At 49.4% G+C, this 12,222-nt stretch overlaps 1 protein-coding gene across 3 annotated transcripts in view; it reads left to right on the top strand.

Moving 5' to 3' along the window:
• Positions 1 to 10,986, top strand: part of LOC131999085 (protein FAM169B-like) — an 87,228-nt gene extending 76,242 nt beyond the window's left edge. Inside the window, exons 7-10 of one of the 3 annotated variants that reach the window (XM_059371652.1) lie at positions 2,147 to 2,278; positions 6,751 to 6,839; positions 7,510 to 7,604; positions 8,129 to 8,219. In XM_059371652.1, the coding sequence (XP_059227635.1) occupies positions 2,147 to 2,278; positions 6,751 to 6,839; positions 7,510 to 7,572 (284 nt within the window). In that variant the 3' untranslated portion in view covers positions 7,573 to 7,604; positions 8,129 to 8,219. The other 2 variants (XM_059371650.1, XM_059371651.1) reach the window with 2 other exon arrangements.
• Positions 10,987 to 12,222: the final 1,236 nt, after the last annotated feature.

Here is a 12,222-nt window from a genome sequence, read left to right as displayed (position 1 = left end):
ATAATTAAACTCTGAAGATCCTTAAATTTCTGCAAAGAGCATTCCAGGCTTTCTGCACCGTGTTCCTCACTTTGAGGTGCTGGAAAGTTTCAGAACCTAGGCAACTGGTTCTCTGTCCACATACCTGTCCTTTTTGTCCCTCTCCTTATTTATTTATTTATTAAGATTTTATTTATTTGAGAGAGAGAGCACAAGTAGGAGGAGTGGCAGGCAGAGGGAGAGGGAGAAGTGGACTCTGCTGAGCAGGGAGTCAGACATGGGACTTGATCTCAGGACCCCGAGATCATGACCTGAGCTGAAGGTGTCTGCTTAACTGATAGAACCACCCAGGGGCCCCTCCCCCAGCCCTAATTTTGCTATGCCTCTGAGAGTTTTGTTTGAGTGCACTGGCCTCCCAGGGCAGCCACCCCAGGTTTCCCAGGGTAATAGCAGCTTCCGGGGGGAGGCTGCCGCAGGGACAGTGCTGCTAAGACCCTTGAAGGGTTCTGTGGATCTCTGTTCTCCCTTCTCTGTCTCTGCCTTGGAGAGAAAGAATATACGAAGGCTCTTATTCTGAAGCATGCTGCTTGTCTTAGGAGTTTCAGCTGCCTAGCCAAGGATGCTGGGGCCTCAGTCTTTTACAGCACGCCTGGCTGTGTCTGGGCATGTTGGTAAACCAGGTAGAATGTGGAGAAAGAAGCTGCTGGATGCTCAAGGCTGGGTACAGGTGCACTGACCACATCCTTCTCTGATTGGCCTTTATTGAGTACAGTCCTGCCCTTTGAATGGACAAGAGGGACTCCTGTCCACAGCCCTATGCTTTAGCACCCCTGGGCAGCTCTGTCTCTCTCTATGGTGTGAGGAATCTGTGGGCCCAAGAGAATATTCCTACCTGGGTCCAGATCACTTCTTCTAAGCCAGCTCAAGGTACTAGGACCCTAGGATTCCTGCCAGTGGTGCTCAGGGCCCAAGTAGACTCCACCCCTGGATCTGTGCATCTCAGGGTGGACCATGACACCAGTTTGCGTATCTTTAGATCCCAGGGGCAGCCATTGGTGGGATGTGGATGGAATGTGGGCATGGTGTCCACATTTGTATGCACAGGCCCCCTGTGGTGTATGTGTGTGGGGCAGGGGTAGGAGGAGAAGCAAGTGGGCTGCCTGCTGGGGGCCATCTCTCTTGGTGTTGCCACATTCTGGTGCAGAACTCCAAGGAGTCCAAGAAATTCTAAATTTGAAACTGGCTTTCCCTGTTGTTATGAAGTTATATTTGTCAAGATAGGAGAGCAGAACATTCTATCTAGCACTCTGCTAGCTCGGCTTACGCTTTCTGAATACTTAGTGTCAGGTTCTGGAGGTTTCCATCTGTGCTGTTGCCCTGGGCCGGGAAATATTAGGAGAGGGTCCAATGGTGTCCCCATGGGCACCTGAAGGACGAGGAGCAGCTTCCCATTTGGCAGGATTTGGGGCATTGCCCCGTGGAAAGTGCTCACCCTGTAAACGTGGACATAAAAACCTTGAGGTGACTCTGGAATCAAGGCATCCGTGGAGGATGTACTGGAAGGTTCTGTGGGAGAGGAGAGCTGGGAAGGTTCCGGCTGAGAAAGGACAGTGCCTAAGGAGAGGACAGTGTGGCACGGTGATGTTACAGGCTCAACTGGGTACCCCCAAGTCTTATGTTGAAGCTTTAGCTCCCCATGTGACTGTATTAGGAGGAGGGGCCATTAAAGAGGTGATTAAGTGAGGTCATGTGCATGAGGCCCTGATTCAGTAGAGTGGTAGGAAGAGGTCCTTATTTATGAGAGGGGCCTGGGCCACAGGTACAGAGGGAAGACCTCGTGAAGGCATAGAGACACGAAGGTCCACTGCAGAGGTGCGTCTTCCCACCTCTGGATGTGGGACTTCCCTCCCGGACTAGGAGACAGCCAGTCTGTTGTTGAAGCCCCCCACTCAGTGTGTGACCCTTTGTTATGGCGACCTCAAGCTCAGATGGGGTGGGGGTGAACGTGGGAGCACGAGGTGAGACGGTTAAGGGGTAGTTTGCGCAGAGCAGGATCAGAGCACAGAGCCAGGGCAGGGTGGGCGGGGCCTCAACAGGAACCGGAAGTGTCTTCCCCTGAGGACAGAGAGGGGGCGGGCCTTCTTGGCTCACACGTGCGCATCCTCAGTCTGCAGGAAGTTCCTGTTGGCCCATCCAGAGGAGCGCGGACGCCTGTGGGAGGTGGAACCCCCGGGAGCCTGGGGCCAGCGGGGCAGCATCTGGCTGAAGGTTCGCCTGCAGCAGTCACGACCTCCAGACTGTGAGTCGCAGTGAGCGCTGTGCGCTTGGAAGCACAGGTTAATGCTACCCATGAAGTCAGGCCCGTCCAGGTTGCAGGAACAGAGGAGGGAGGGAGACCAGAGTGGTGGCTTCTTGCCCTTGGCCCACCTTCCTTTCCCGAATGAATGACAGCTCCTAAACCTTGTGCGAGATCTCCCCCAATGTAGCTAAATCAGAAGCTCCCTGGGACGGAGGGGATCCCCGTGTATAACTAGAAGGGATCTCAGAAACCTAGAAGATGAGTGTGTGCACCCGGTTCAACCAGCTGGAAAGCCGCACGAAGGTTTGCTGTGACGAGCCAGCCTTCCACGCCCCCTCCCCTTTCCGCTCGTGGGAGATGACACGCGTGTGTAAGTGGTGGTGTTGCATAGACAGCATTCTGCAAAGGAGTACCTTGTCCTCTCTGTCCTTCTTACTGGCAGCATAGTAGGGTGCTGGGTGGCGATATTGTTTATTTGGGCAGCCCCGTTACAGACAGACACTGCCCTCCGTTTGGTGTGTTAGAGCTCCACGGTGTGTTGCCAGCGGGGTTTTGATGGAGGGTGTTTCCGAGCAATGAGAATAGGTAAAGGGAGGCAGTGGGTGGAAGACCAGACATACGGGTGTCGGGTTCTCCGAGGTGCTTTTTAACAGTACGTCTAACACCTCTCCCACGTGGAGCATGGATTGCACACTGCTGGTGGTTCTTAGCTCAGTGCTCAAGGTGAGGGGCCCTGGGGGCAGGCCTGGATCCACGCAGAGCGTGTTAGGTTGCAGGTACAATGTATGGGTGGGAGTTGCTGGAGGTTCTCACAGTTTAAGTTCACTGGCCAAAGGGAAAGCACTGGCTTTTCCTCCCTCCTGGGAAAGAAAGCTCTTGTCAGCATCAAATGCCATATACCAGGCTGGAGGTGGCTCATTAAGGGGCAGTGGGTAACTGATTTACCCTAGGTGGTGACAGGGAAGAGCGCCTTAGAGTTTATTGATGATAACAGTGATAGGTTTTGCTTTTATGGTGCCTTTCAGCTAGAAGGCTTAATGGATCTTTACAGATATTAATGGGGTGACCAGGCACCTGGGAAGGAGGCCATGGCAGGACTGTGACTGTGATCCTAATGAGGCGGTTAAGTGACTTGCCCTGTGGCATCCACAGCTAGATATGAAGGGGGAGCTGGCCCGGATCCCCATGCACTAAGCTGAACAGCCGAGCGGGTTTATCGAGGAGCTTCACAAATGAGCCTGCAGCTCCCACGTGGACAAGGCCTTTGTGTCTTAGACGTTGCAGTTCCTTGGCTGGGAATGAAAAAAAAAGTTTGCATATCAGAATGTGGAAATGATGTGGAAATTGCACAGGCCAGAGGGGGCTAGGCAGGGGGAGGACGTTTTCTCATAATTGGGGAGATTGCTTTCCTCCGAAGAGAATTCCTCTGGGGGTTATTTCCAGAGCTGAGAGTTGGTGTGGTCTGGTCACAGGAAACTGAGCTGGAAGTCAGATGCCAGACTTGTCACTTTAACTCACTGTGAGATTTGCCAACTCTCTCTTTAAAACAGCAAATGAGGGAACTTTCACAGAGAATGTTCCAGAAGCATGCTTTGAGTCCTTTGAAGGAAGAAGGGTCATCATTATAATTAGGATATAATTAGATTACTTAAAACTATAATTTTTATAAAATTCAAAATTACGATCTTTTCATTGGCTGTATAAATCATGGCTAGTTCCCAGTTTCACCCACAACTTCTGTCTCCCCCAGGGCCAGCAGTCAGGATTTTAATTCACTCAGGAAGGTTTTCAGCCAGCCAGCTTCGTCTTGTAACAATTTTGTCAGCGCTGACATTTCGGGTTTTTTTCCGGGTTGGTGAGTGGGGCTGCATATGCAATCACAGACTAGCCCAGATGCTCTGCAGTTTCTCAGTTTCTAGTCTGTCTGCCTTCATGGAACTCTGTGAGTGTTAGCCCATTAGGTTTTCCCACAGGTTACCAGACAATGCAGGTTCTGGAATCTTCTCTTGCCTTGTAAATCTCACAGAGCCATTTAATTTAATTTTAGTTTTTAATCAGTGATTCTCAGAGTTGCTTTCTTAAATTGTCCTGTTTTTCAAGTTCTATCTTCCTTTATTTCTGGCTGTTATTTTGGAGGTTTCCTACAATTTCGTGTGGTGTAGAGATAGAACTGTAAGCAAAAAGCCCAATGGAGCCAATTGCTTTTTACGTTCTAAGTAAGGCATGGACATTTTACATGGTTCCAAAGGTAAGTTAACCTGTACTTCTTTCAAATGTTTCAAAATATATTTTTGAAGCAACGACCTTTATGAACTAGGTCTTTTAAAGTTTGCATGGATCTTGCCTGTTGATAACATCTGTGGATTTTAATGGCCCCGAAAATATTTACAGGGTTTTCAGAACTTTTGAGAGAAGGCGTTTGTGGGAAATGTTTTTCTTCCTACACTCAGTTACATATGAAGCCTTTGAAACTTGACCAATAGGATCATAATTCTATCTGGTATGACTTCTCAGCTTGCACATGCCTTAAGTTTCTTTACTGGAGGAGATGAAATTGAATGTTCCAGCAGTTGAAAGTTCCTTTACAAAAATGTGGCTGGAGACAGGAAGTAATTGCACACAGCTTTAAAAATAAATTTTTTCATTCTTTAGGTTATAGTTTTGCCTTCTTTCCAGGTGCGTTTTTTAATAGATCCAATTGTCATCCACAGGGGAAATAGATTTCCTCTATTTATATTTAATTTTTAATGCTAGAGTGTACACAAAAGGATGTGAAGTATTTGAGCTGGGAGGTGGGGTCTTTTTCTGAAAGTCTGAATCCTAGCAGACTGCAACTCTAACTTTATCTCAGCTTGTTCTGGTGAGTTGGGCATTATATAGTGCAATTTTATGGCGGTGAACTATGGTGGGAAGTGCTGAGAGCAGAACCACCATACTGGATGGGTTTTTCCTAATGCTGCTCTTTGAAAGGTCATGTGGCTCCCTCTAGTGGCCATTTTCATCTATTGCGTCCTGTATGGTCACTCATGGATGGTCCCTTACCTTGACCTACCTGTGTGGTTGCTTCTCAGATTCTCATCCTGACGCTTCCAAATTGGAGCATTCATTTTTAAAGATTATCGGACCTTTATTGGTTAGGGATAAAATACAAGTTAACATTTGGTAGTTTCTAGCATGCTTTAGTCCCTACCACATAAAAATGTAGTTTCACACACCAGAAAGTGTAGAAAATAATGGATTGTCTACTTCATTGCCTCATTCATTCATTCATGTATTTTCTCATTCATTCAGTGGGTTACTGTGATGGAGGATCTATCCATGACAGGCCTCTGGTAGAAGTAATAAGGATACAGTGGTGAATAAGGCTGGCTGTCTCTGAACTCATTTAGGAGCTTACATTTTTGCAAAGAGAAGTACGTGGGCATCCATTACTGCATTATATAGAAACTCCAAGACAGCACTAAAGCATGCGGGTATTTTTAAATACTTCTCACTCAGTTTTGCCAAACCAAAGTTGGCTAATTCATAAAGTCTGTAAATAAACTTTATAATTTATGTATATAGGTAACAACTAAATAATATATTCTTATTTGAAAAGTGTTTTTTTTTTTTTTAAATTTAAAGATTTTATTTATTTATTTAATTGGCAGAGTGAGAGAGACAGGGAGAGAGGGAGAAGAAGGTTTCCTGCCAAGCAGGATGTGGGGCTGGATCCCAGGACCCTGGGATCATGACCTGAACTGAAGGCAGATATTTAATGACTGAGCCACCCAGGCGCCCCGTCTTTTTTTTTTTCTTTTTAAAGTCAGTTCCATGCCCATCATGGAGCCCAGTGTGAGGCTTGAACTCAGGACCCTGAGATCAAGTCCTGAACTGAGATCAAGAGTCAGATGCCTAACTGACTGATCCCCTCAGGTGCCCTGCAAAATGTGTTTCATTTGCATTTTCAGCTCAAATGGGGAACCTATTATTTTTCTTTTTTCAAAGGATCTGAATGCCGTCTTAACACACACATACCTCCACATAGAGATTATGGGGTATAGGAAAGAACACAGTAGGATAAGAAAGTCATCCCTTTCTAAGTTGGGACTGATTTGGTAAGAGGGTTAGGGGAGCTGAATTAAAAAGTGTGATTATGGGCTCTCTTGTGAGTAAAAATTCCAGTGAGCACGGAGAAGGACCACGAGTAGCACTGGAGACGGACTCCATTTAATGTCTGAATAATGGAAGAAAAGATCGTATTCCAGCTAGGAACTGATTGAGTAGAACCATCCATTCCCGTCTCCCCAAACCTGGCAGGTTTCCCTGTCCTCTGGAGGGCACTGTAGCAGGTATCATATTGTAAGTCAAGAGGATGAGATTGGGGTCAGTGCTTTCAGCGGGGTCCCCGGTGTATTATTAATCTTCTGATTGTCCACTCCCTTGGAACTACCCCCGTTTGCTCATCCTGCTCTCTTGCTTGGGGAGGGCAGCTCACCCAGGAGATGCCAAGGACGATATGAGCAGTCAAGGGCAGACTACTCCAGATGAGGGGCCCGGACACTCCGAAGAAGGCAAGAAGGTATGGTCGTGAATGTGTCATTCTAGGAACGGTTTTCCCAGCAATCATGTCGTGCTTGTTTAGGGGAGCTCTAAACCTGCAAGACATCTTCCTAATCACCTTGGCTTTGGGCTTCTCCATGGCAGTGGGTCGTTGATTCATACTCAGGGCTCTGTCCTGCGGTAGGTGGAGAGGCCTTTGTAATTAGACTTTTCACAGTCCTCTTCTCTAAGCTTGACAAGCTCTCATGAAGCCAGAACTGAACAGAGCACAGGGGAATCAGCTGTAACCTTGCATTGGTAAGGAAATATTGAAAAATCTGAATTTCACATTCTGCCATGGACCGGCATCTTTTAAGCAGAGCAAATGTGTGGACAAATGTCTTTCTTTCTGCCTCTGTCCCTCGAGCCCCGATGCTCGAAAATGGAATATGGCATTAGATTGTTGTAGAACTCAGAGTGGTGGGAGAAGAGAACTGGGAGTAAGGACAGAGACTCAGTATTAGTTCGTGGCCCATTATCTGTTGTTCAGTGTTTTATAAGATTTTGAAGTGCTGTGATTCCATTAAGGTTTTCCTGAAGCCAAGACAGACCCTCGCCCATACAAGGCAATTCTGGTAACATCCATTTTCTGCTACGGAAGGGTCTTTGTCTTGAAGTCTGAAAAAGTTGTTAATAATTTTAAACTCCAGAACTTCCAGTTGCATCTTGTGAGCAATGCTGCTTATTTTGGAAAGGAGATGGTGCAGGGATAGAAGACTCAACATCAGAGGCATACGCTATCCCAGTAAGTGCTGCATTGCTTTAGAAAAGCTGGCAGAGGAGGGCTGTCCTTTTCCTTGGTTTGCAATGGAGAAAGGGGCTCATTGACAGCCTTTCCGGGCCACTGAAGCGAGAGTATTGTGCTTTGCCTCTTTGTTGGTCCCCAACTTCGCTCGTAAGCCTGGAAGGCCATTAGAGGAAGCAGGAGGTGTTCGGTGTGATGTCATGGCCATGGCCAGGAGTCCGGGGAAGTCCACAGACTCAGGCATAGAGTGCTACCTTTTAAAGTAGTGCTTCCTTGCTTTGCTCTTTCTCTGATCTCCATGGATGGGCTCTTCAGTTCCTGCCAGGAAATATATTCCCACCAGTAAAAAGGTCCTCAGAGCATCTGATGAACAAAATACGGGGTCCCTGGGGCTGGCTGGGGCTCTGGAGCCCGGCTCATCTGGCCTGAATCTGAGCACACAGCATGTGCGAGGGCCCAGCCAGGACACCGGAAGGCCCCTTATGGCAGCATCAGAAAGCTGTGTTGATTGTTTTCTGATTCAGGAGAGGACCCCTGGAGAACGGGAAGAGAGAAAGAGCGATCAAGACTGCGGAGTGGAAGAAACAGCAGCGGGGTGGCTTGGAGGAGCCTGTGGGGCCCAGCCGGCGGGGAAGGAGGCCAAGAGGACAGCGGTGGAGGCGGGGCCGGCCTGGGAATCCCAGCAGAAGCACCTGCGGCCCAGCTCCTGACTCCTGGGGGCAAACCCGAGCCTCTTCGAGGGGCCTGTCTGGGCTCTGGGAGGCATGGGCGTGATCGCTGCCTCCGTCACTCTGTGCTCGCACATCCAGCAGCTGGCCTCTGCCCTTGCTGCGTTGTCCTTTGAGGAGAAAGGGACGGCACAGACCCTGCCCACCTCAGGCTTGTTTTGTGGGCTCAGGTGATAGAAAGCCTGTAAAAGTGTTTTATTCCTCAAGCACAGAGATCTAATAAGCAGGTACATGCAGCCGTTTTCCTGGGCTCAGATCTCAGAAGTGTGTTTGTTAAACCTAATACAGTTTCTGTTACCTGGGGTGAATTGGTAGAGACTGTGCTAGAACCACGCGGATATGCCTCTTTCTTAAGCGCAGTGAAGCTCGAGAAGGGCTGCGCCTGTCCTGGTCTGCGCTGCAGAAATCTGTCTCAGGTTTACCCCTTCCCCCACAACCTGCTCTACCCCAGACGTTACTGTGAGACCACAGACACCAGACGGGTTTCTAGGGAGACTCGTTTTTTTTCCAGGGAAGCTTCAGCTGGAGCGGAAGCTCCCCGAGGATGGTGGCGGGGACTGCCTGGTGCACACCGTTTCTTAGCGCCTCGCCCACGTCTGGCTTAGTATACAGGAGGTGCTCAAGGTGGCCTCCAGGCGGACATCAGGATCTTAGCCGTCACCTCATTCATAGGGGAAGCCACTGGAGCAGATATAGTGCTGCTGGCCTTTAGACAGCGTTTGGTGCCATGAGGTCAAGGTGACTGTGCAGCTTAGTGTCCGCTGCCGCTGTGACATTGGCCTCTGCTGCCTGCACCCCCTGCACTTGGGGATTCGAAGCTGAGCCAAGGACCGTGCCCATAAGGCCCTGGTGAGGACAGGCCAGGCAGGCCTTCCACAGGGTCAGGGGCAGTGTGGGCTGCTTCCTGAGGCCTGGGGCCTGCGGCCTGCTCCCCGGAAGTTGCTGTTCTCTGCAGTTGGCCGAGTCTCACTGATGCTCAGTAGAATTCTTAACCTAACCAGCCTGGGTCAGCCCAGTCCCAGCCCCTACTTGTGGGTGAATGGAAGTCTGATGTCCTCACTGGGCACATCCCTCTGAGGCTGAGCACTGTGTGGAGCACCTGGGGCGCTGCCGACTGCTCCCATCTCGCGGCCGGCCTGCCTTGCCTTCTGTATCCCGGCTGCCTGGGCTTTCTGTCTCAGACGCACCTGTGCTCTTGCTTCGGGTCAGCTCTCACACACTTGCTCTGCCCTGGGCGTGTGCCTTTCCCTCCGTCCCTCCACCTGTCCTCCCGTCTTTCTTCTCGTCCTCCTCCTCCTCTGTCTCTCCCTCCTTCCCCAACCCCACCTTTGTGCGCACGCGCGCACACACACACACACACACACACACACGCAGCTCGTCAGTCAGGCTGACATCTAGTCTCAGCTTAGGTGTCCGTTCCTGACCACCTTCTCCTCCCCTTCCCATGTGACCTCAAAGAACTGGGCACTCAGCTCTGATTTCCATGAGCCACCCACAGGGTCACCCCTGGGCCGCCTCCGTTGCCCCGTGTGTCCTCAGTGCCCGTGTAGAGCCGGTCCTCAGTAACTGTGGGGAATGAATGGTAACAGATCACCCCGGGGGTCAGGGGTGACACCTTCCTTCTGTTCCTCTGTGGTTCGACCCTGGAGATGGATGGAGACCAGTTTCAGCTCTTTGGGGGTATAGTAAAGCCCCTCCTGGAGCCTGGGGTTGGAGAGGAGGCCACCAGCACCCCATGCTGACAAGGTACTGATGTTTCCCTGAGTGGTCAGAGGGCACACTGGATGGGACCTGTTACTTACTCACTCCTCCGTCTCTCTGTCCTTCCACCCATCTACCCAGCTGTCAGGCCGTCCCTCCATCATCTGCCCGCTTGTCTCTCCGTCCATCAGTCCACATTTGTCCATTCACCGGCCCATCCATTCATCTGATGGACTCAACTGTCCGTCTCTCCACATCTGTCCGTCCACCCCTCTGACCATCTGTTCATTCTTCCATTCATTTGTCCCAACTACCCACCTGTCTTTCCATCCGTCCTGACATCTATCCATTCATCTGTCGGTCCGTCCGTCCATCCGTCCGTCCGTCCATCCATCCATCACATCCACCTACCTACATGTCTGTCCATCCATCTGCCCACATCGGCCCGTTTATTTCTCCTTCCATCCCTCTCTCCATCCATCCATCCTGATGTTCAATAAATATTCAGCATGCTTGCTCAGGATTGATCTCTGTGCTGGGCACGGGGGTTATATACATACGTGAAAGGTGTTTACTGGACTCAAACTCTTCTCTCTGAAAGGTTCTCTTCTAGAGTGTTCTCCTGGAGTTGTTGTCTGTCTTTCACCCGTTAGAAAGAGGGAAGAGTCCAATGGAAAGAAGCAGAGTTTAGAGCTCCATAGGGAGACCTCATGAAGTCCCCCAGTGCATGTGGGCCCCTTGTGAAGGAGGCACAGACCATAAAAGTGGACTCTGCACCCAAGGGGTGCTCTACGGCAGACACGATCTTCAGTGTGTGACTCAGTGTCTTCTGTGAACTTGGCACTGCTCTGGGTGAATGGCTGGTGCTTTGTGTTTATATGGAAATGAACTGATGAAAATGTCTCAGGGGTTTGATGAAGTCACTGTTCAATAAAAGCATCCTCCCGAGGGAGAAGAACTAATGGCGTTGGTGTAGTTCATTTAAATATGCAAAGACAAACCCTGCAGAGTTAGAAGGAAACACTGAAGCTCCGAGTAACCCCCTCTCCAGCCAGTGACACAGTTGGGTTGGGTCTGGGGCCATGTGCAGCGTTCTTTTCCATGTGCTTGTGTGGGGAATGCCCGTAAAGCGTGTGTGTGCATGTGTGTTGTGTTGTTTTTGTTAAATCAGTAATTTACAAACCATAAAGTTAATTTCATTTGAAGTATACAATTCCATGGTTTTTAGTATATAAACAGAGTTGTACAATCAACACCACAATTCGTACCCCCAAAAGAAGCCCTGTACCTATCAGTAGTCTCTCCCTTTACACCCACCCTCAGCCCAAGGCAACCACAAACCTACTTTCCCCCTGTATAGATTTGTCCTGGACATGTCCTACAAGTCGAATTATACTATGTGTGGTCATTTCCATCTGGGTTCTTTCACTTGGCATAATGTTTTTTAAGGATGTGTGTATTTATTTACTTATTTAATTCATTCATTCATTTGAGAGAGAGACACAGAGATAGAGCACAGGCAGGGGGAGAGGCAGAAGGAGAGGGAGAAGCAGACTCCCTGCTGAGCTGGGAGCCAACCACGGGGCTTGATCCCAAGACCTGGAGATCATGACCTGAGTCAAAGGCAGGCTTTAACTATCTGAGCCACCCAGGTGCCCCTTTTAAAAAACATTTTTTATTGGGGCACCTGGGTGGCTCAGTGGGTTAAGCCTCCTCTGCCTTCAGTTCAGGTCATGATCTCAGGGTCCTGGGATCGAGCCCCTCATCGGGCTCTCTGCTTAGCGGTGAGCCTGCTTCCTCCTCTCTCTGCCTGCCTCTGCCTACTTGTGAGCTCTCTCTGTGTCAAATAAATAAATAAAATCTTTAAAAAAACACATTTTTTATTCATGAGAAGTAGAAAGTTGGGGAGGAGCAGAGGGACAGGTCAGTTCTGTGCTGAGCATGGAGCTCAACATGGGGCTTGATCTCGGGACCCTGAGATGATGACCTGAGCCAAAACCTAGAGTTGGATGCTTAACTGATGGAGCCACCCACACACCCCTGTCATGTTTTTAAGGTTCATTCACATTGTAGATTATATCAGTTCTTTGTTTTTTAAAATTTAAATTCAGTTAATTGACATACAGGCTATTATTAGTTTCCATGGTGCAGTTTAGTGATTCATCAGTTGTGTGTAACACCCAGCGCTC

This window comes from Mustela nigripes, chromosome 13 (assembly GCF_022355385.1).
Source record: "Mustela nigripes isolate SB6536 chromosome 13, MUSNIG.SB6536, whole genome shotgun sequence".
NCBI classification, from domain to species: Eukaryota; Metazoa; Chordata; class Mammalia; order Carnivora; family Mustelidae; genus Mustela; species Mustela nigripes.
This window is presented reverse-complemented; position numbering and strand designations above follow the sequence as displayed.